Here is a 21,270-nt window from a genome sequence, read left to right as displayed (position 1 = left end):
GACCACAGACCACTTCATTGAGTTTATCTATTACTTACCTTTAGAGATCCATTTTAGTACCCCACAAAGCTATTTTATTACAAGACAAAGCCACCACAAACCTAACTGCTTGTTTATAATTTAAGATGCCCATGCAAGATAACTCCTATCTTAGGCAAAACACATCCATACTACATTGAACAGCAGAAACATTTCAAAAGTAAAAAATCATAAAACTTATGACAAGTATTCATATACACAAATTGACACATAATAGAGGAATACACTCAGTCCTTCAATGTAGAATTAACAAACCACTACATAACTGATGTAAGCTGAGCCTAAACACAGCAGTACTCATGGACGAAAAAAATTATTACTGATATCAAGAAAAGGAGATCATCCTTTGTAAGAATTATTACAGAAAGGTTTCTCTACACTGCAAGAGTTTGGCAGCAAAAAGAGACTGAAAATCTTAAAAAGCACTGTTACCATCAACTGCTTTCTGTGTACTCTGGAATTCTGCTGTCCCCACACATAATGATATTCCTTTGACATGGAGAGGGGATACAGAGCATGCAGAATGCCAGAACTGAGATCTGTGTTGTGAACCTGAGAGCAGTAATTTGCCCTTTCATGAGAAGAGAGTGAATTCTGAGTGAAAACTATTCACAGCACACAGATAGCAAAACACTAGGGCCTAAGAGGACCAGGGGATGGTCTGGGTCTGGCTTCCTGCACAACACATGCTACAGGATTTTATGCAACCCTCATCAAGCTTAATTGTTTGATTAGGCAAAGAAAAGACATCCTATTGTGTCTTGAAAGTACCAAAAAATCAAGAAGTCACCATTTCCTGTAACAGTTTGTGCCAGTGGTTGATTTCCCTCACTACTGAAACATTTTGCTTCATCTACTCTTTGCCTAGTTTAAACTTCTCAAGATTCCTATTACATTTTCTGCAGCAGACTAATGATTCATGTGGCCTACAGTAATTTCCCCCTGGGGGGGGAAGAATAGTAACTCTTGCAATTAAGTTACTTCTTAATTTTCTATTTGATACAAATGAACCATTAAAAAAGTAACCAAAGACAACGTTTACTCCGATTTGCAAATTTAAGGCTAGGAACATGTCAGAGGGGTTTTCTTCTGAAGAAACATTAAACTCTTTCTTACCACTGTGAACATTTTCTTTGTGTTTTTTCAGGGCATCCTTGCTCTTGAACCTCTTCCCACAGCTATCTGCCTTGCATATGAACCTGGCATCCCCTCTGCATGCCTCCTTGTGCTGCTCATAACTACATGGGATAACAAAGAGAGGAAAAAGATCCCCACATCAGGCAGAGTCTCCTGGAACCAGAGCTGTAGCAAGTACTCAGAGCTGAACACATGCTGCACTGCAGAGTTCCAAGGCCACCTCATGCATTACTTACAGCAGAGAGGAATGAAAGCATTTGAGTCCTTGCCCTGTTAGGATTCCCAAACACTACCAAGCTTTTGGAAAGCTAACATGCAAAGGGAGGCCAGCCAGGACATGACAGCAGTCCTGTAACTCGGACACAAAACCTCGATTCTGAGCTGAAGGCAGTGTTGCAAACAGAGCACTGGAAACTTCTTGAGGAGTCTCCTGGGCTGATATTCTCTGTGCACTGAAGGACACTAAGAGATAAATCAAGGAAAAAAACAAAGTAAGGGCAATATTCTACAACTTACACAGGCTTGCAGTAGCTATAAACTACATATAGCATTACAAAAAGTAGGCCAAGGATCTGTAATTAAATGCATAATGAATATATCTAATTGCAAGAAAATGCATATATAAACAACAAAACTAGTTATGTTTCTGTGCAGAAGCATAATTCTAAGATGCACAACTTTAGTGACAAAACTGCATATTTACACTCTCAAGGACAATAAAGACGTGTTCTTAAATCTCACATCTTTCACGTTTCTATTTTGTTTTTCCATCACCCAAATATTTAATTAAGCCAACATGCAGCACTGGTTTTCCTTATTTTTTTTTTTTTTCCTAAATCTTGCTTTAAGTCTGTACCAGCACCCACAGCTTGAAAACTACACCTCCTAAACTATTCAATATTCCACTGATGGAGACCAGTAACACTGCACTAAGCTGCTGCTGTGGTCTGGTCTCCAGTGTATGACTTTAACACACTAAAAATTGTCAATATTTTTGCAATTTCCATTGAATTCCACAACAAATATTAGAAATTAAGACATTAAAAGATTAAAGTAATGGGTAAGGGTATAAATAGAAATGCATAGAAATTAAAGCTTAGCTTGTGATTAGGTCAAGAGAAATAAAGGATTGAATGAAACTGATTTAAATGAACAAACACCCCTGTTTCTACTCACTGTCTTTGTAGAGCTTGTTTAACAGGGAATTTCTTTCCACAATTTCGGCACTTGAATTCCTTTTCCTCACTGGGTTTTTGGTGCAAAGTCTGCAGATGCTCAGCCAAGATCTCCTGGCTGGCAAAACTGGATTCACAGTTTGGGCATGCATGGTCCTGTTTACAGGTGAGGGGATCTGCATGATAGGAAGCAAAAGCAACGTAAAGGAGTAGGTCCCAGGTTTTTTGGTTACATTAAGAGAGACTCTCTGCCAGAAACAGATTATGCGAAATGGTGGTATGAAACTCACAAAAAAAACAATGTTTCTGAAGGGATTATAGACAGCCTATCTTAAATGGATTACCATCAGCATTACTGAAAATGGATGGAAACTATTAAGATGGGTGTGACTTAAGACCATTGGGCCAAAGTAGTCATTACACTCAATTAAAACCTCAATGCAATCAGGCATTCCTATATTCATCTTCATCTTTGATAAAGATGCTGAGAACTCCCCAGACAGCTCAGCTCACCTTCCTTTTCCTAGACATCTTCTCACCTTAGGATTGGCCCAATAGCTTTATGGGAAGGTTTATTTCTCTCCCACCTAAGTAAGAAGGAAACTACCCCTCTTAGAGCAATAGTTCAGTATTCATAAGCCTGTGTTTCAGGTGAAACAAACTCTGTCTTTAGTTCAAAACTTAATGGTTACCAGTTAAGAAATCCAGGCTCACTCATTCACTCAGTAATTCACAAGACTGGCTGCTCCTTATAAGGCAAAGAAGCCCAACTCAAACCCAAATAAAGAGATGAAAATAATGCAAGAACTCAGATTAAACCCCAGGGACCTTCCAGTTCCCCAGTCCTACACAGTTAGTGTTCTCTTTCTTCATTACCACTTCTAAGCTCTCAAGTTATCCTATATTTTACATCTTGCTCACCTGCAATTTTTTCACCAGCTGGTTGCAGCTCTTTATTGCTGCCACTGTCTTCATCTTCCTGGATAACAGTTACTTCTTCCTCCTCCTCCTCCTCTTCTTCCATGTCACTGTCCAAGTACCCAATCAGAAGTTCTGTGTCTGTTTCAATATCTTCCACAGCCAGATAGAAAATATTTTCCCCTTCCTGTTGCAAACAGGAAGTAGAGGCAATACATAATTATGTCAGAAAAACAAAAATCTAGACAAGTATGAGACCCTAAACTGACATTATCCCTCAAGCATGGAAGGGTTGGCTCCATTCCTCAGGGAGGACGATGCTACAACAGCCTTGCTAAGACTTCCTTCCCAGTGTGGCTGCATGGATAGGGTGCATTAGTATTCTGTTATTTTGAGAATATTCTCCTGCCTCACCTGTGAGGCTTTTCCACTATTCCCTGTAGCTTAGACCGATGTGGAGTTGGCATTAAAGTCCTCTCCTGCCACATTCTACTTGACAAGAACTTCAGGGTTTGAAAATGAAATTTTTGAAGATTCGAACAACAGCCATTTGATAACCAATGCAGCTTTATCTGCCTCCCCAGCTGACTGCAGGGATCCTAACACAGCTTTTAGCAGCATGTTTACATTGTGTTATTTTTTTCTTTCTAAGATTCCCAGCCTTCTTCAACAAGCTTTCACCCCGGTCAGTTATCTTCACTATCAAATTAGCTGGCACATCTGGAAAATGCACTTTAAACCCCTGGTTTAAAACCTGGTTTAAAAATTTAAACCCTGCTGGTTTAAATTAGTGTAGATCCACAAAAGGCCAAAGGATCCAGCCCCCATTCTGCACACAAACTATGTAACAATAGGCTCCAAAAGCTTCTTGATAACGCCTGGACAAGCCTCCAAATAGCTGCATAAACTAACAACTCTGGGCTTGGACAACACTTAATTGAAGTTACCGAGGCTACTATGGGGTGTGGGGAGCAATCTGTACATCTGTCCCCTAAACTGATATTCTGTAAGATAGAGATAACTTTTTGCTTTCTATATTTGAGCCAACTGCTTTAGGTACCGCCCAAAGCACTGAAGGAGACTCATCTTTATGCAATGAAGACTCCCAAGTTCTATCATAAATCTTAAAGCTTATCTGATTAACACCAAGAAAAGTTAACTGAAGCTTCTTTGCCCCTGCATCTAGACATATATTTTGTAACAAGCTTCCTTGAGTAAGGACAAGATAATGATTTTTAATTTTTGTAATACACCAAGATTAATTTAAACTGTTAACAGGGATGTAGCATTACTTGAGCTGCAGAAGGTCTGTTATATTTTACACAAGATACTGTCACACAGGATTGAAACCTAATTAATTCAGTAGACTTGATAGAGCTGCTACTTTCAAGGATACACCACTTTTCTGTCCTTATCTCAACAGCAGCATTGGAAAACAAAAAATTATTATTTTTTTTTCCTCAAGATCTATTCTGCAGTCCAGATCTCTATCAGCACACCAACCTAACCTCTGTACACATCTACAAGTTGTTGGGTTCCATATGTCTCTGTCAAGTTACAGAAACCTTTGATTTAGTACAGTCTAAAGTCAAAACAAATCCTCTTGACATGAGGAAAAGTAAAAGGTCTTTCTACACTCAAGTCTCCACACAGAGAGGATAAAACCATTGGGGTAAATCTCCAATATATCACTGTTTAGGACAACCTTATTCTAAAAGCGAGACAACCTCATGAAGGGAAGCCAATCTCTATGACTGGATTACCAAAAATAAAAATTAAAACAATTTAAAAATTAAGGATTTCAAAATTTTGAAAATTCAAAGCAAAAAAGATGTATCCCAGGCAAAAATAAAGCCCCAAGTACTAGGAGCTGTGAATGTTTGAGTGCTCTGGGTTACATCTGCATTGGAAAGAAATTAGCTTTGGTGCCAACCCAATCTAAACTCACTTCTCCTCCAAGGTTAATTTGTTTGGCTTTTCCATCCAAACAAATGCTAATAGCCAGGTATTCAGAGCACTAATTAATCAAGGTATACCCACTTGCTGTAGTAGCTCCTCAAGGCAGCATTTTGAGCCAAAGCAACGGAAGCTCTCCAGAAACCACAAAAGAATTTACATCTCTCCCTCCACCAGCAGCACCTGCATGAATTACATTAACCTACATGCATGCAGACATAGTAAACACAGTAAAAAGTCTTTTAAATTATTTTAATAACCCTCCTGTTTCTAAGAATATATCTGCAGTCATTCCACCTGCTCATGAGCTTTGACCATGCTGGCTGTTTTCCCAACACTCATCTGCAGCAGACCACAACGGTCCTTGGGAGAAAACTCCAAGTGCTTGCTCATCGTGGTGGTACCACGACCTCCCTTCATGTTATTCCTGGTTTATTATTCAATTATGTTTTTCTCACCTCTGCCTTCACTGTCATCTTCTACACTCTAAGCCACACAGACCTGATCAGCAAATAGAGTTTTCCAGTTTCAACAGCCTTTGCTACCTCCTTTAAGGTCCACTGCAGGTATTTCTTCCATGCAGACTCTTGGCTTTTCCATACAGTTACACACCTTCATAACTGCTTTGTACGAGGGAACATGGGATCACTGACAGCCCACCACACTTTCATCCAAAAGCATAAAACACTTATGTTATCACTCCTGAAAATTTAAAACACAGGAGGAGGAAGCAGCACAGTCTTGTGTTACCTGAAGAAGTGTAGGGCTTTTCCATCCCTCAGGCTGGCTCCAATCCAGCCTTCCTAATCCTTACCCACTTCGCCTCTGTGCCCACTGATTGTTACCTGACTTCCCTCTGTAGCTGATTCCCTGGCAGCCAACCAGCTCTTCAGCCTACCTGTTCTGCCAGTTCTCCCTGGCTACCTCTCCAAACAAGCACAATGCCTTTCCCAGTCCTTCCCTGCAGCTCCAGGATGTCAAGTTTGGTAGAGGTAAAACCAATACGAGCAATGTCTGAGGGCAGAAACTGTAATCCAGGAAATGCATGGGGATGATTTCAAACACACCCTCCACACAGCCCAGAATTCACATTATACCTCATCCAAAATACAGCCCCTGAACCACACACAAGATCCAGAAGCCTCAGCTCCCTCTCCTGATCTATTCCCATGGTGTTGTATTGCGTGGCAAGGCAGAAAACCTCTGAGACACAAATGTGAGACTAAACAGAACACAAGGCTAAACTACTACAGCAATTCTGACATTTCTCCATGCTGTAGTTTTCAGTAATAGCTCCCAATGAAGGCTAAAATATTTTTCCATCTGAATATCCTGTATTAGGGTAGGCTTTGAGGTCCTAAAACACCCTATGAGATAACCTAGCAAATTTTTGTTTGTTTCTATCATTTCCCTTATAAAGAAACTCACTGGTATGCACTGGATATTCCAGTAAAACTTCTATTCAGAGGATCAGGTCATTTATTGGAAAGATAATAATGAACATTAATTATTCACACTGCTTTCTCTCTCTCTCTCTCTCTTGTGAGCCTTACTTAGCATTTGCTGACAATGACTCTGCACTCACACCTCCTGTGTGAGAGCCTTTCATATCTGCTACCATAAGGAACAAATTTCATCAGAAGTGAACTTTTGTTTTCTTGGGACAGGAAAACCAAATTTTTTTTGTCTGGCCTCAAACTATAATTCTTTTGTCAGCGATACGCAGGTTAATTCTTTGGGGGAAAAAAGTCATCTCATGATAAAAAAGCAGAAAAGCAACTTTAAAAAAGGCTGTTAAAGGCTCCTTTCCCTGACTGTCAATTTGGATTACATCAGCAAATACCTTAAATTAGCCTGAAACAACATTCTGTAAAGTATACATTTTGACAAAAAAAACCTCACAGAGTCATGTAATTCTTATTTATGTGGGAGTGGAAGTTAATTTACTGTGAAACTGAGCTGTTAAAACAAAAGCAGATAGTTAATTTCTTTAGTAATCTCCAAAAGAACAACAGTTGGAACTGGAAAGGGGTCCCTGTATCTGTTGTATCTTGTGAAGTCACAGAACTTTTTCAAAAATGAGCAATTAAACAGATTAAGACTCTTCAGCTTGAGAGACGACCTGCCAAATAAGAGTGAAAGGATAGAACAGAATTCCATAAAATCAAACATGGCACAGAAAAACAAAGTAACTATTCACTGTTATACCAGAACTAGGAAATCAAGTGAAATTAAGTAGTGTCTATAAGAAAAACAAAAGCATATTTCAACATAATTAAAGTGGTGGAACTCATTACCAAGGAGTGATGCAAATGACAACTATAAAAACGAAAAAATAAGCTGGATAAATTCAGATCAACAGCAAAGACAAGAAAATTATCTTTTTTATCAATTTACCCTCAGGCACTGCATAATCATCCTATCAGATAATTAAATAATTCAGTTTTCTGTTTTCTACTCACCCATTTTTAGCACCATACTTCTTTTCAAACCTGTCACACTCATAATCCATTATATAATATGTCATGTATATTATACTTATGTATATTATATTTGATTTCATTGAACAACAAGGTAAATGCACGATTCTTCTTTACACACACCTAAGCCCATACCCAAGTTTGGCATGAGGCAAAGGAGACACATACAGGTCTCTAAATAATTAGTCCTTAAACCTTTCAAATAGCATCAGATTCCAGGGACTTTTCTGGTGTTTCATCCTACCACTCTTATTTGTGATATTACCTTAAGCACAAGAGTTCTCACTCCTCTAAAAAGGAAAGCAGAAAAAGAAAAGCGGTTTGCTGCTTTCCTCAGAACTTGCAATTTTATTACAAGACATGAAGGCCAAAGAAGAGGTCAAATTAGTGAATGAGCAACAGGAAGCAAATGGTAGGAATCCACCAAATCTACCTGGATGGCTGCCAGGTTCTTCTGTTGCTGGGATGGAGCCTCATGGACAAACCGCAGCCAGTTGGAATGGCGAGGGTTGCTGGCATCCAGGATATAAAGGACCTCGCCTTTGCTCCCACGAACCTGAAACATTCCAAAAAAATCTCCAATCAAAATTAAAATTTAAATTAACAAATACGTCCAGTTTTTGTCCACTCAGTGAAAAAAAACCACTTTAAAGAAAGAACTGTGCACACAAGATACATCCATATGTAGACCTTTTGGCTACCATTACAGAGCCATGTAATTCATATGATTTCTGCAATTTTGACAGAATTCCAGCTTACGTTGAAAAAAGGAAGATAATAGAAATAAAAACTTAATATCAACTAAGTAATTCTTCCCCTTCAAAACAGAAAGACATACTGCTGTAAAAATACACCTGTCACTGCCAAAACCCCCTGTTTATTTCATTTTAAATAACAGATCACTTGAACCTCCATTGATCCGGACAACAGAGAGCCATGCAAAAAGGTCATAGAGCCACACTATTATTCCATGTGATTTATTTATATAATGAATGGGTTTTATTCTCCATCTGTCAACAAGAAGTATCCAGGGCAGGTATTTCCTAAGAGCTAGGGAATTTGGCTATGTAAGATCAAAATTAGATTGTCTCCGCGGCTTTGTATAGAAATTGCTCACATTCTTGCTATATTTGTTTCTAATAGAATGCAATATCATATTTCTTCAGTATGACTGCTTCAATTACCTAAATGTTTAGGGTATTATTAAAAAGACAAAAACTGTATTCCATTATAATAATAGCTGATGACAGCATGTTGTTCTCAGATTAACAAAAAAAAAAAAGAATTACTGTAGTTCTGCAAACAAATAAGAATCTTCAAAATTCATTACTGCTTTTCTGAAGGAAAAAAGACACATAATGAAAAGGTGCCAACATTCAAACTTTAAAAGCTCTTACTTTCCAACACATGGATTAACCACAGTGAAAAGTGTCAAACCTACACATTGAAATGCCTCTGGAAACAATATTGTCTGCCACTAAGCACTAATGGTTTTCCAGAGAGACCGTGGACATCCCATCCCTGGGAGTGTTCAAGGCCAGATGGGATGGGGCCCTGAGAAACCTGATCTGATGAGAGGCATCCCTGTCCCTGGCAGAGGGCTGGAACTGGATGGTCTTTAAGGTGCTTTCCAACCCAAACCATTCTGTGATACTGGTTAGATCATTCTGATCACCCAGTCCTACAGAGGCTTTGTGCTTCAGCTACCAAAGCACAAGTTGCAGGAGCCCACCAAGTAAACCCTATAAAGGCTTCCATCAGATCTTGAGTTGGAATGAGAAGAAATCCAGTTCCTATTATAAAACTTATATGTTACACTAGCTAACTTTTCATCAGTTTTTCTTTATTTGCTTGATCCTTAAATTATGTAAGAATAACTTATATTTGCTTCAGTGATACACAGTCGTCTCAGTTACACTTTCAGAGTCTCTGCCAACCCATAAAGAGATGCCAAATACGAAGCAGAGCTTTAACACATAAGGAAGCCATCGATAAAGGAATACCATAAATCCCTTAAAAACGTTCTGTATTTTCTACTGCTTTTTTCACCTCATAAAGAAATAATGCTGCATTGAATATACAGATGTGAGCATGAAAAGCCAAGAAAAAGTGAAAAAAAACCCACCGTACTTAGCATGGACTAGGCAGGTGACAATCCTTTTCTGCTTGCCTGAATAGGGAGTTCCCTAAATGAACTGACAGCAGCGGATCCCAAACCCAGCACTTAAAACCAACAGATAAAACACATACACATATCTACATTATGTACCTCAAACTGAGGTGCCCAAGAATTATCTTCTTGAGAACCAACACAAAAGGCATCACTGAAGGAATTCAGTCCAATGTAAAATTCAGTCCAACGTAAAAATTCACTGTCACCACACAGGCTGAGGTTCCACCTCAAAGCCAATCAGGACAATTTGAATGATGCCCCATTAACGAGCACCAGAAGAGTTCAGGGAAAGACATGTCCCTGGCCAACGTGTAAGCTCCCATATGGAACCCTACACAGGCCTAAATAACCCCTAAGCTGTGGCAATGCCCACCAGCAACAGGCACTACTCCATCTGCCAGCCTTTCATGCTGCAATGGAATTATCTCCACCTTTTCAAGATACAACAACCAAATTTGTCGCTCTCGTGCTGCTTCAAAATCCTCACAATTGTATTGCAAATGCTGTACCATGCACACCTGGCAAGAGGAAGAAGAAGAAAACTTCACTGCAAGTAAGCAGATAACTACTTGTGGTGAAGGCAGTAAACACCCTGCCTGCTTTCTGGAAACCATTTTCTAAACATTTCTAAATTGAAAAATCTATGTTCATCAAACAATCATTTAGAGAAAAGTACCAGTTTCTGCACTGCTTCTTTTTTGATTAGCTGAAAATATGATCTTTATTGTTGTAGCATAAAACAGCTAGATTCCCTATTTCTGCACCCCGAGTTCACACCATCATAGAGCTCACTGCAGAGTGGAAACTCACATTTTAACATTGCTGGAGAAAGCATTAAAATAACTCCAGCAAAAGAAACCTGAGGCAGCAACTGCTGATTTGCTTACTCAGTAAGAAGTCTGGGACAGAGACAGCATGTGACATTTTCCTTCAGCCAAAACATACAGCAAGTCTTCCATGCTAATGAAGCTCCTTCTGGTGCACGACATTACCTGACCCTGCCAGGGACACAAGGGTACAGGAAGCTCACTCCTGGACTCCTGCAAACATTCTGTGGAGCTTTCAGGAGCAGGGCTGAACTTCCCTTTCTCTGCCATGATACCCAAATCTCCATAAGCCAATTGTCTGTGACGTTCTACATGAAGTTCAGACTGGAATAAGAACACCTCAGCCTAGCAACACGTGCTTTCCAACACCTTAAATATATCCCATAACTGAAGATGGGAGGTTAATGTTCTCAGCTGCTTCCAGGAGTAGGTCCTTCTCATCACCAAAACCAAAAGATCATTAATGGGCCTGTTCCAAAAGTAACTAAAACTAGCACACACTTTTAACATGGAAAAAGATGACTGAAACAAGTTTTAACAGACTTATAACAATATTAATAACTACTCTGAACACCTATCTATGCCATTTGAGAATAACTTACCAAAATTGAAATTCTGGGACACAGACCTGGAGCTGAGATAGTGCAGCATTTTCTGATTTGTATAAAAGCCCAGATCATTTAAAAATGAGAATAACCAAAGCATTTCTGAAAATTAAACAAAGATTCACCCAAAAACATGAAAGCAAACAGTTTTCAATGTCAGTGGTATTTGAAGAACAGTGACTGGGAAGGTAGTCAGCATACAGAAAAAATAAAGCCTATATTGCTCAGAACTCGATTTATAATATTATATTTACCTTGACAGCAAACACAGAATTCATCTAATTAAGATCCATTTTGTCATTAATCTACGGACATAATTTGACTTAATGTCTTGTGTGTAAGAGCCTTCCTATCTATGCCAGAAGCACATGTTATAGGCAAGGTATCAAAGAAAGAAAAAATAAGAAAGCCACCAAAACACACCAAGCTTAATGTGCTTGACTTCTTATACCTCAATCCTAACCACCACAACTCTGATCTGAAGCTGGATTCAGCCAAGAGCAGGTTTTCTGTTGCCTTCACTGGTTTTCAGGCAGGCTTATTTAACTGAAAACAACTGCCACAGCAAAAGTGATGAGAGTTAAGCAGTAGAAATGTAAGTTCATTTCATTTTCTTATATAAATAAACACAAACATTGGCTTTCATTGAAAGACTGATTTCTGATCTCTTTGGTTTTAATGTAACAATGAAGAAAACATGATCCTGGCAGACAGACAGAAACCCAACTTGAAATATGTAACATTCAGCATTACATGGTGTATTATGTTCCATCCAACCCTGACCAACATTTCTTCATGGTATGTCTGAGTATTTGAAGGAGGACAAAATCTTTCCAGCCCTCCCTGTTTCAACACTTGCCAAAGTCATCACCAGAAGTATATGCCTGCCACAATCCAACAGGAGTGAAATGAATTCCCCTTCCTTGGTTAGGGATAATGAAGAAAAGGAACTGAACATAGACAAATGAACTGGTATCTTTCCCTCAAAGGCACATCTGAGCCTCCAGAGCAAAAACACCTGTGAACTTTTAATACCTGAAGATTATTTCCTGCTTGCCTTTAAGCTCTTGCTTCTCCAGCAAATACACACAGTTCAAAGCTGCTATGCCAAGTTTACTAATACACACAAAGTAGTATTTAATCAAGGTGTTAGTGGGTTGCTAAGAGTAAGACCAAAACTCTCAATTCATCACCAGCCAGAAGCTGTGTCCTTCACCAGCACAACACTCAGAGAGCTGGGGGATAACACGGAAGTGTTTTTTTAACAGAGAGAGAGAGAGAGAGAAAGCACAAAGTCTCTTGGACATTTTCTTGGCATTTTATTATCACTCTTAACTAAATGATTACCACTGGTTTGTTTGGGGCTTTTTTTCCCTTTCCCACCGCTCATAAATAAAACATTTCAGCCTGTAGCTCTTTACAAAGATAAGAGCAAGATCAAGGATGCTTCCCACCTGCTGGAATTTTCCACTTCCTTGGAATCTGTTGAATGAGCAAGTATAAAACTTTGATTTCTTCACAACTATGCCTGTTAGAGGCAGAGTAATGGCAGTCTGCTCTATTGAATTTAAAGAGAAACTCTTAGCGTCTCCACAATTTTACTGAACAAAATCACTGGGTTCAGTAGATGTTCTGGGTGCCACGTTTTCCCTGAGACCAAAGGAAAACACAATACATGCAATTCCATCTCAATGTGATGCCTTGAAGATGCCAACTCACAGTGCTGGTCTCGGACAAAAAGGAATGGCTTGATCAAAACAGACCACATCACAGAGCACTACTCTGCACAACTAGAAATGCATGTGGCAAACTTCCTCACGGAAAAATATTCCTTCAAAGTGAAGCCTGGATCCCAGGCATCACATGCCAAGAAAACAAATGTTGCACTAATGCTCATTTTATTCTCTGACTTACAAAAAACCTCTACTGCTTGAGCCTTCTTTCTGAAGGTGTTCTCTCTGAACACTTTTTTTTAAATTTTTGACTGCCATCAGACTGTGAAGTCAGGCTTTACTGTGCCTCCCACCAACAGCCTTCAAATTAATTATTTTTAATATCTTTGGTACAGCTGACTACACACAAACTTGGCCAGTTTCTGTGCGTGCCTCCCACAGGCTCTGGAATAACCATCTACTTGGGCTGTTCAAGTTCTTACTTTCTGCATTCCTGGTCTCAATTTTCAACTTCAGACTACTCCCAGCATGATTTAAATTATATTATAAAGCTCACGTTCAGATCAACTTCAGTAAACATGAACAACTTGGGTTAAAACATTCAGGAAGTCATAAAATTTGGTATGCAGGAATCTTTTCAAGGCTCTCAAACCTAGGTTACAGTAAGATATTATGAAATTATTTTAAGAACAGCTCATAAAAACCTCATTTTCTGATTTGCTGTCAACGGGGTCACATTAGTGTCACCAATAGATATGTGTATTTGCCTTTTCTGTTGTGCAGAAATAGATAAATCTCATTTAAGCGTGAGCAGCGAGGAAACTGGAAAATCATAAAGCTTTCCAACAAACGTAGAGGCCTTCTCATTGCTATAATCCACCCACTGTATCTTCTGAGAACCTTGTTCTAGCACAGGCACTTCACTGACTTAAAGCAACCTGCAGAAACCTCGGGAAGAGCCAAGTGAGCCAGGGCACATTAACATGTAGTGCACTCAGCAAATATCAGCAATAAAAGCACACTGCAATGCTGTTTTCAGCTGGGAGCAAACAGGATGAAATCGGCAGCTCTGAGTACATAATCCAAAAGGCAAAGGGGAACAAATTGTCCATACCTCTTCTCTGGGATAGGATATGTGGGGGACACTCCTAGATTAAGACAGAAAAAAGAAAAGGAAAGGGAGAAAACAGGGCTTCACAGGCTGCAGACAGCACTCACCTCGGAATATTTCACCACTCACGTTATTTATACTGAGTTTGGGTTAAAAAGAGATGGGCTTTTAACATTCTGTCAGTCATCATTCCAGTGTATGGAATCTATTTGTAGCTCTGCTAAGGATGCATCAAAACTCTGCTCTCTCCATAAGCTGCTCAGTGATGTTAATGCCAGAGATTTTTCAAATAAACATGTATTTTGTGGTAAATGCACTGATAGTCCTTTAAGCCAGATGTTAAACATAAGCTTTTTTTGTGCAGTGCAATAACAGTCCTTCTTCCACTTCTAACCACAGAAAGGTAAAAAAGTAAGAAATGAGTCCTCTCCTCAGTGTAAAAGAGGACTAAATGTGCATTCAATAGAAACTACTTGGCTGAGGAAAAATAAAAAAAAAAGAAAAAGAAATTCTGCTCAAAGAACTACAGCAGTAAATAAAGATTACAATGACAGAACAGAGGCACCAGAAAGAAGGCATTTTTAACAAGCTGGAAATGTTGTTATTGCCAGTATTTTTCAGTCCATGTAATCTCAGATTTTACTTCAGGCACACACAGGTACAACAGGAGCTAAGATGGGTTATGTACCTAATTACAAGAACTAGTGTATAAACTGCTGCTCCTGCCTAATGCATATAGAGAAAATAAAAACCTGCCCACAGCACCAGGCTTCTATTTTGCTAAAGACCTCACTCCTCCTTATTGCATTAAGAACTGCTAAAATTTTAAAACTTAGCTTATATAATTGGCCAAGTCCCAACACAACTGTCACAGCAGGAAATGTTTCATATTACAGCAGAAGGAAGCCATAAGGTGGTACCTGTTCATCAGCATAAATCAGTATCTCTGTAACTTACCATCAGCTTCCCAATTCAAATTATCTCAATTTTTCTAATTATTTTCACATGTTCTAATGATTTTTCACAGTGCTGTTATATTTGTATTTGGCTTTACTTGATGTTTTCTCACACTTCATTGATTAGAAACCACCATTTGCTTTTTCTTTAGTTTCAAAGAAGTCAATTTCCTCCTCCACCAAGGCAGTGTAATTTAAAAGTACTAAAAAGCACCTCACTACGGGATCTTTAAGCTATGAAACAAAATAGAAAGGATTTGTTAGTGCAGAACTTAATTCTGAGAACACTTTTTGTGAGGTGTGATGATGTCACTTGACTCACTTCCCACATGAGCCTGCAGTCTGTGTTCTCATCCAGTTCCTGCGGCATTCGCTTCTCCCCTGCAAAGGGGCCAAACTTTTCACCCTAAGGAATAAAAGAAAAATAATCAGTAGGGGCAGAAAAAGAAAAAGGCAAGTGAATCACCAAACTGCAGAAGAAGAGTCATTTTTAGCTTCAAACCGACTAAAGGAGAGTTTTCCTTCACTCTCCTACTATATGCCAAGAAGGTGCAGATCCTTGAGGGCTCAACTTGAAGCTCATTCCCATTCTTCTCACACTTTGAAGAGTCTCATAAAACCATACCTTCCCTCTGCATGCTTACTTCTCCTTTGGGAAGCGGGTTTTTTTCTTTTTCTTAAATAAGGCTGAAATTTACAAGTCAAATTTCTTGCACTTCTCATAAAATTTTCAGGAAGCACCTTGCAGCAGGCATCCAACTAAAACAAAGAACTTGGAGAGCACCAAGTTTACATTAGATTTATTTGCAACGCTACTTTTTGAAGTGCCACAAATCAAAAGACTGAATAACTGAGGGCTTGATCATACAGAGAGATTTGTTCAAAAACGTAAGGGAGTATGCCCGTGTTTATGAATTAATTTGAGCCTTCATAAACAAAATTAAAATGTTCTACCACCTGCTAGTCATAATACCAGCTGTGAAAGCATCCATTGATATGTTCTTCCAAAAGTATTTGGCATCAGGGGTTTTTTCCTGCACAGACGTCACAGGAACAGCAGGGCAAAATAATTAAATGGGACTTTCTTTTTCCACAACTTCCCCCCACACACGCTGCCTTGTCCCTATTTTTGCAGGGACAGACCCGAAAACCTGGAATGCAGCACGTTGTGTTCCTTCAGGCAGCACTCAGATCCAAAAGCACTTCTACTTTCAAGCATTTTAAGAGATTTTAAGTGTATACTGGAAAGCAACTTCAGCGTTTCTTTTAAAAACAACAGTATTTTGGTAAAAAAAAAGTATCGATCTTGTCCACATATCCCTTCCTCCAGGCACATTCCATATTCACAGCAATAGCCTGCTACATGCTTTCCTTCTTGCTTAGTTTTTACAGACTGCCTACAGGTAAAGAGAAAAAAGTAGAGGGGAAAACATCCAGGACTGCTCCTCTTGGAAACAGGAAATCACATTAAAAAAATATAAAAAAAAAACCCAGCTTGTCCTTAAAATTAAATCTGAAGTGGTAATAAACAAAGGAAAAGAAAACTGGCATTGCAGAATGAGGCAACAGAACTGAGGGACAAATTTTTAAATGTGCACAAAGAACATTTCACTACAAGGAACAGCAAAGCAGAAGGTAAAAACACAAGAACAGCAGAAGCCAGCAACTGGAGCCCAGAGCAGCAAAGGAGCCAGACAGGGGCAGTGACAGTGAAAAACTGGCACTCTGCAGCTTCATATCCTGACTTCTCATTGATTTCCATACCACCCTTCATCATTTTGCTGATACATAATGCCAGAGTTCCTCCTCTGCCAGTTTTCATATCCTGGGATTTAATACTCAGGCTGAAGCTTCCTCCTCCTCTTACCTTACCAGCAAAGGAGGTGGAAATAGGTAAACACAGCTGTATGTGTCCAGCACCTACAGTGCTAATTCCACCCATCACTGAAGCCTACAGCCCTGCTGAGATGAAGCACAGGAACAGCTCAGAACAAGAAGCACCACACACCACTGGCATCTCAGCACTCCAAACCAGGAAATGTCTATGGCAAGAGTCAAGCATCCAAGATCTTCTGGAAGCGCAGAACAACGGCAGAAACAACACGTCCACCTCTGAACACAGAGTAAACACAACATAAGCTGCAGGTGATGCAGATTTCTAAGCACTTCTTCTGGCTTTTCAAATCTGGAGGGGAACCAAAGCCTGAGGTCTTGGCCCATGGGGATAAATGCAATTATTTGTTTAGCCTTTCAGACCATTTTCTTTATATAGATATACGCATACACACATTATGTCTGGTTAATAAATACATTGTTATATGCCAACAGACATGAATCAAAAACCATACTCAAGACTTCATCTTCCCCTCTGATCAATAAAAGCAAAGCACACAACACAGTCTGAAGGCAGAGAAATGATTTAGTACTTAAAAGCACATTTTTCCAATGCTGAAAAAAAGATATTTTCAACAGTTGCTTTCAAAAAGGCAGCAGTGACTAATCTTTGAGTTGCAGCAAAACACTGAGAAATGCAATGGCTCTCTGATGATTACACCAAGAGCCTCATCATGCAGCCTGAGGCCAGCTCACGGAAAACAGAAAGTACACAGAAATCATAGCTTTGTTAAGGTAACAAAACAGAAAGTTTCCACCTTTTATGGTTACAAACAAAATCTTGAAAGCCCCGCACGCCTGAAGGTGCACGAGCAGATGGTAGGTAGCAGCAGCTCAGAATGTATTATTACCAAAACTTGGCTAATAGCAGAATCTTCAGAGGCCTCCACAGCACTTGGAGAGTTGGTACTGCAATTTCTGGTAAGATCATCCAATTATTTTCTTTTTACTTTCAGTTCAGACAACAGCAATTGTGGGACAGCAGCAGAGAGAAAACAGCACAGTATTTCCTACTCAGCAACTTAGGTCTGACTTCACAATAAAGTGTCACATTCAACACCTCCTCCCAATCCCAAAACTCCATGGAATTAATTTAACAGCTATAAGCTACTCTTTATCACAGCCACGAAGTGTGGTACTTCTGCCTCATTAATAGACAGGGGAACAGGTTAAGAGCACTTCAGGTGTGATTTTTCTTTCCATGGAAAAGAGTAACACAAAGTCTGGTTGTGACCACCCTTCTCCCAACAGAGAACATGGTACTTCGGTCCCCAACAAATTTTTGGAGTACGTTTTAATAAACCACAGAGCAACTCAAGCGTTGGCTCTTCTGCTTGTTCTTCTGACCAGGGCTTTGCACCTCTCAGCTGTCTGTGCTACCAGCACAGAGGACTCCCTGCTAAAGGACAGGTCTGCAACACTGTCACCACTGTCACTCCTAATTGAACAGATCCTGCTACAACTGCTTCTGCTTTTACCTTCTCCAGTCCACATGAAGTACACATCACACTCGCAACACTTTTTCTAGGTGGTTGCTCAGCTCTCACCTCACGCACTTTGCCTGCATGAAGTTCGTAAGAGAGGTGGAATAATTCAGGCAGGAAAACGCTCTATTTCTCCCAGCATGCAGCTCTAATGGTTCAATTGTCAGCAGTGTAAAGGACAGAGGCTCAGACCCCCAGCTCTGAACTGGGGATGCTGATTCCCATGAGTTTCACTCCAGAGCTCACTGTTTCAGAGCCCGGGGATTAACAAATGCTGATAGTGTACAACCTTCGTTGCTGTGCGAACTCACAAAGTTTTCAAATGAAACTTCAGAACCTCAGTAGAAAAGTTTTAAAGAACTAAACCAAACGATATAAAATTGCTCCCCTTCCAGCCCCACCCCCCCCCCCCCCCCCTTAACATTCAGAGACACCTTAAAAATGTGAGACGTCCACCCCATCGTGTCTAAACCCTGTTGATGAAACCACTGGAAAATTAGGAAAAAATCAGAGCCAAAACGAGGACAAAGATAGAGAGCGAAACGTACAGAACACAGAAAAGTATACACTAATGAGGGGTTCATCGTTTTGGGATGCTTATATGTGTCCTAACAAGCCACCTAGACAGTCTCAGCTGGAATTTCATACGATCAAGAGACTTTCGGTTATGAGGTGTGAAGAGGCATCACCTGCTTGGGGTATGAGACTCGGTTCAGCTGAATGACATCGTTCAGGGGCCCGGCTTTATTATGAAGGAAAAAAAAAAAAAAAAAAGGAAATAAGCCGCGGTCCCGCCGAGGCCGGAGGGCCGTGAGGGGGGTGCCAAGAGCCGGGGCCTCGGGGAGGCCGCCCCTCCCCTCAGAGAGCGGGGACCCTCAGGGAGGCCGCCCCGCCCGGGGCAGCTCTGCCCTCAAAACTGCGTCAGACACACCGACCAAGTTTTAAAATACATTAACAAACAAATAAAATAAAAACGGGGGTGGGGGAGAGATAAAATTCCTCCGAGCAAACCCTCCGCCGGCCCCCCACGGCCCTTCCCGCCGGGAGGCTGCTCGGAGCGGGCTGGGGGGAGCGGGCGGGCGGCGCCTCCCTGAGCACGGGGAGCCCGGGCGGGCACAGCGCGGCTGAGGCCAACTTGGAGCGGGGCAGAGGGGCGGGAGAGCCGCCCAGCTCCCCGGTGATACGTGGCAGCCGCTCCCGGCGGGGCCGGGCCAGGCCGTTCCCCCTCCATCCATCACCCACCTTCTTCACTCTGCGGGCCGTGTAGAGCCCCATCCCGTCCTGCACCCGGGACGACTTCAGGGCGAACCTATCCGGCACGTACATGCCCAGCATTTTTGCACCGAACTCGGGGCCCCGCCGCCTGTTACCGGGGAGAAGGAAGAGGCTTACGGGGGTACTTCCATCCCACCGGGAGCGGCGGGCGGGCAGGGCGGGAGTCCGGGGGAGGGGGCAGGAAGAGGGGCTGGATGCGGAGCTCTCCCGGCTCCTGAGGGGAGGGGCCAGCGCGCGCGGCCGGCGGGGCAGGGGCGGGAAGGGCCGCGCGACGCCGTGAGGGGAGCGGCGGCGGGGAGGGACGGGACGGGACGGGACGGCGGCTCCCGCTCGCATTTCTCTCCCCGTTTTTATTGGTTGTTTTTTTTTTTTTGTTTGTTTGTTTGTTTTTTAATGTTCCGCCAGTGCTTGAGGGCAACTTCGCTTCGAAACTAAGTAATCCTTCGCTTTCGGGGGTCGGTTTTGAGGGAACGCGGGGCTAAAGGCAGAAATTGAGCATCCTCGAGACCGCGCAAGCGTGGCGCTTTTTGTCTGAAAAATAAACGCTCTGTCTGTTCCTTACGACATACCCAGCAAAGGCACGGTTTGCTGACTGAAACTACACGCCGTGTAGTCCAAAAGGGAGGAAAAGTTCGACTTCAACATGTTACTAACATCACAGCAGTACTCTTTCCCAAAACTACAATATACATTATATATATCTACAATATACATTATATATATCTACAATATACATTGACATTCTAGCAAGCTGAGTGGCTTTTTTCCTGGCGATTTTTTTGGATTTTCATTAAGGCCCTGCTCATTTGTTGCTCTCTAAACTGAAGCAGTGGTGCAGCTAGAAAAGGGATTTGGTTATATCTGATTACAGAATTAAAAATAAGTATGAAGGCATGCGAGGCAAGCAGAAGGAAAAGGAAGAAAAGGGGAAAAAACTATTTATAGACATATTTTAAAATAGTGCTACTAATAATAATAATAATAATTAAACCGCTGGAGCGTAACAACCTCTTTTCTCTCTACCTCTTTTCACGTTAACAGATGTATAAATAGTAGAAGTTAAATATTAAAAGCTCATCGTTTTCCATCTTGGAAAAATTCTCTGTTGGTGTTATTTGGAAGGAATTAAATGTCCTGAATCTTGGTTACCACATGCCAGGGAACAGATCATCATGAAAGTGCTTTGGATCAGTTGGATTCCTGCCCATCCATAGGTGCTCATTTAGGGAAAAAATAAATTTTAAAAAACAGGTCTAGCTGAAAATGAAACTCCTCCTATTTTTTGTTCCCTTATCTATTTGCACCCAATGATTTTTTTTTGTGCTTAGCATTTACAGTGTCATCGTTTAGCTATTGTAAAGCTTTATAAGAAAAACATTTTTATAAAGGTGATGTATATTTCCACCAACACGCACATCTATACAGAGAAATTGATAAAATACTGTCTGATATTCAATCTATGAGTAATTTGCTAAGAAAAAAGTATGAAAGGCTCCAACAACATGGTTGAAAGAATAATTTTGGGAATGAAAACACAACAGACCCACAGATTTCACACCTTGTGACAC

The 21,270-nt window shown here is 40.7% G+C and overlaps 1 protein-coding gene across 2 annotated transcripts in view; it reads right to left on the bottom strand.

The window, feature by feature from the left end:
* The window catches only part of PRDM5 (PR/SET domain 5), a 58,156-nt gene extending 37,747 nt beyond the window's left edge, over nt 1-20,409 (bottom strand). For both annotated transcript variants that reach the window (XM_062494003.1, XM_062494004.1), the window contains exons 1-6: nt 19,670-20,409; nt 15,373-15,456; nt 8,139-8,261; nt 3,273-3,456; nt 2,353-2,527; nt 1,146-1,277 (exon numbers count right to left, since the gene is read on the bottom strand). In XM_062494003.1, the coding sequence (XP_062349987.1) occupies nt 1,146-1,277; nt 2,353-2,527; nt 3,273-3,456; nt 8,139-8,261; nt 15,373-15,456; nt 19,670-20,038 (1,067 nt within the window). In that variant the 5' untranslated portion in view covers nt 20,039-20,409. The remainder of the gene's footprint in view (nt 1-1,145; nt 1,278-2,352; nt 2,528-3,272; nt 3,457-8,138; nt 8,262-15,372; nt 15,457-19,669) is intronic.
* Between the last annotated feature and the right edge of the window lie 861 nt (nt 20,410-21,270).

The sequence above is a fragment of the Cinclus cinclus genome, chromosome 5, assembly GCF_963662255.1.
Source record: "Cinclus cinclus chromosome 5, bCinCin1.1, whole genome shotgun sequence".
Lineage (NCBI taxonomy): Eukaryota > Metazoa > Chordata > Aves > Passeriformes > Cinclidae > Cinclus > Cinclus cinclus.
The sequence above is the reverse complement of the archived record's forward strand: the minus strand, read 5'-3'. Positions and strand labels throughout refer to the sequence as shown.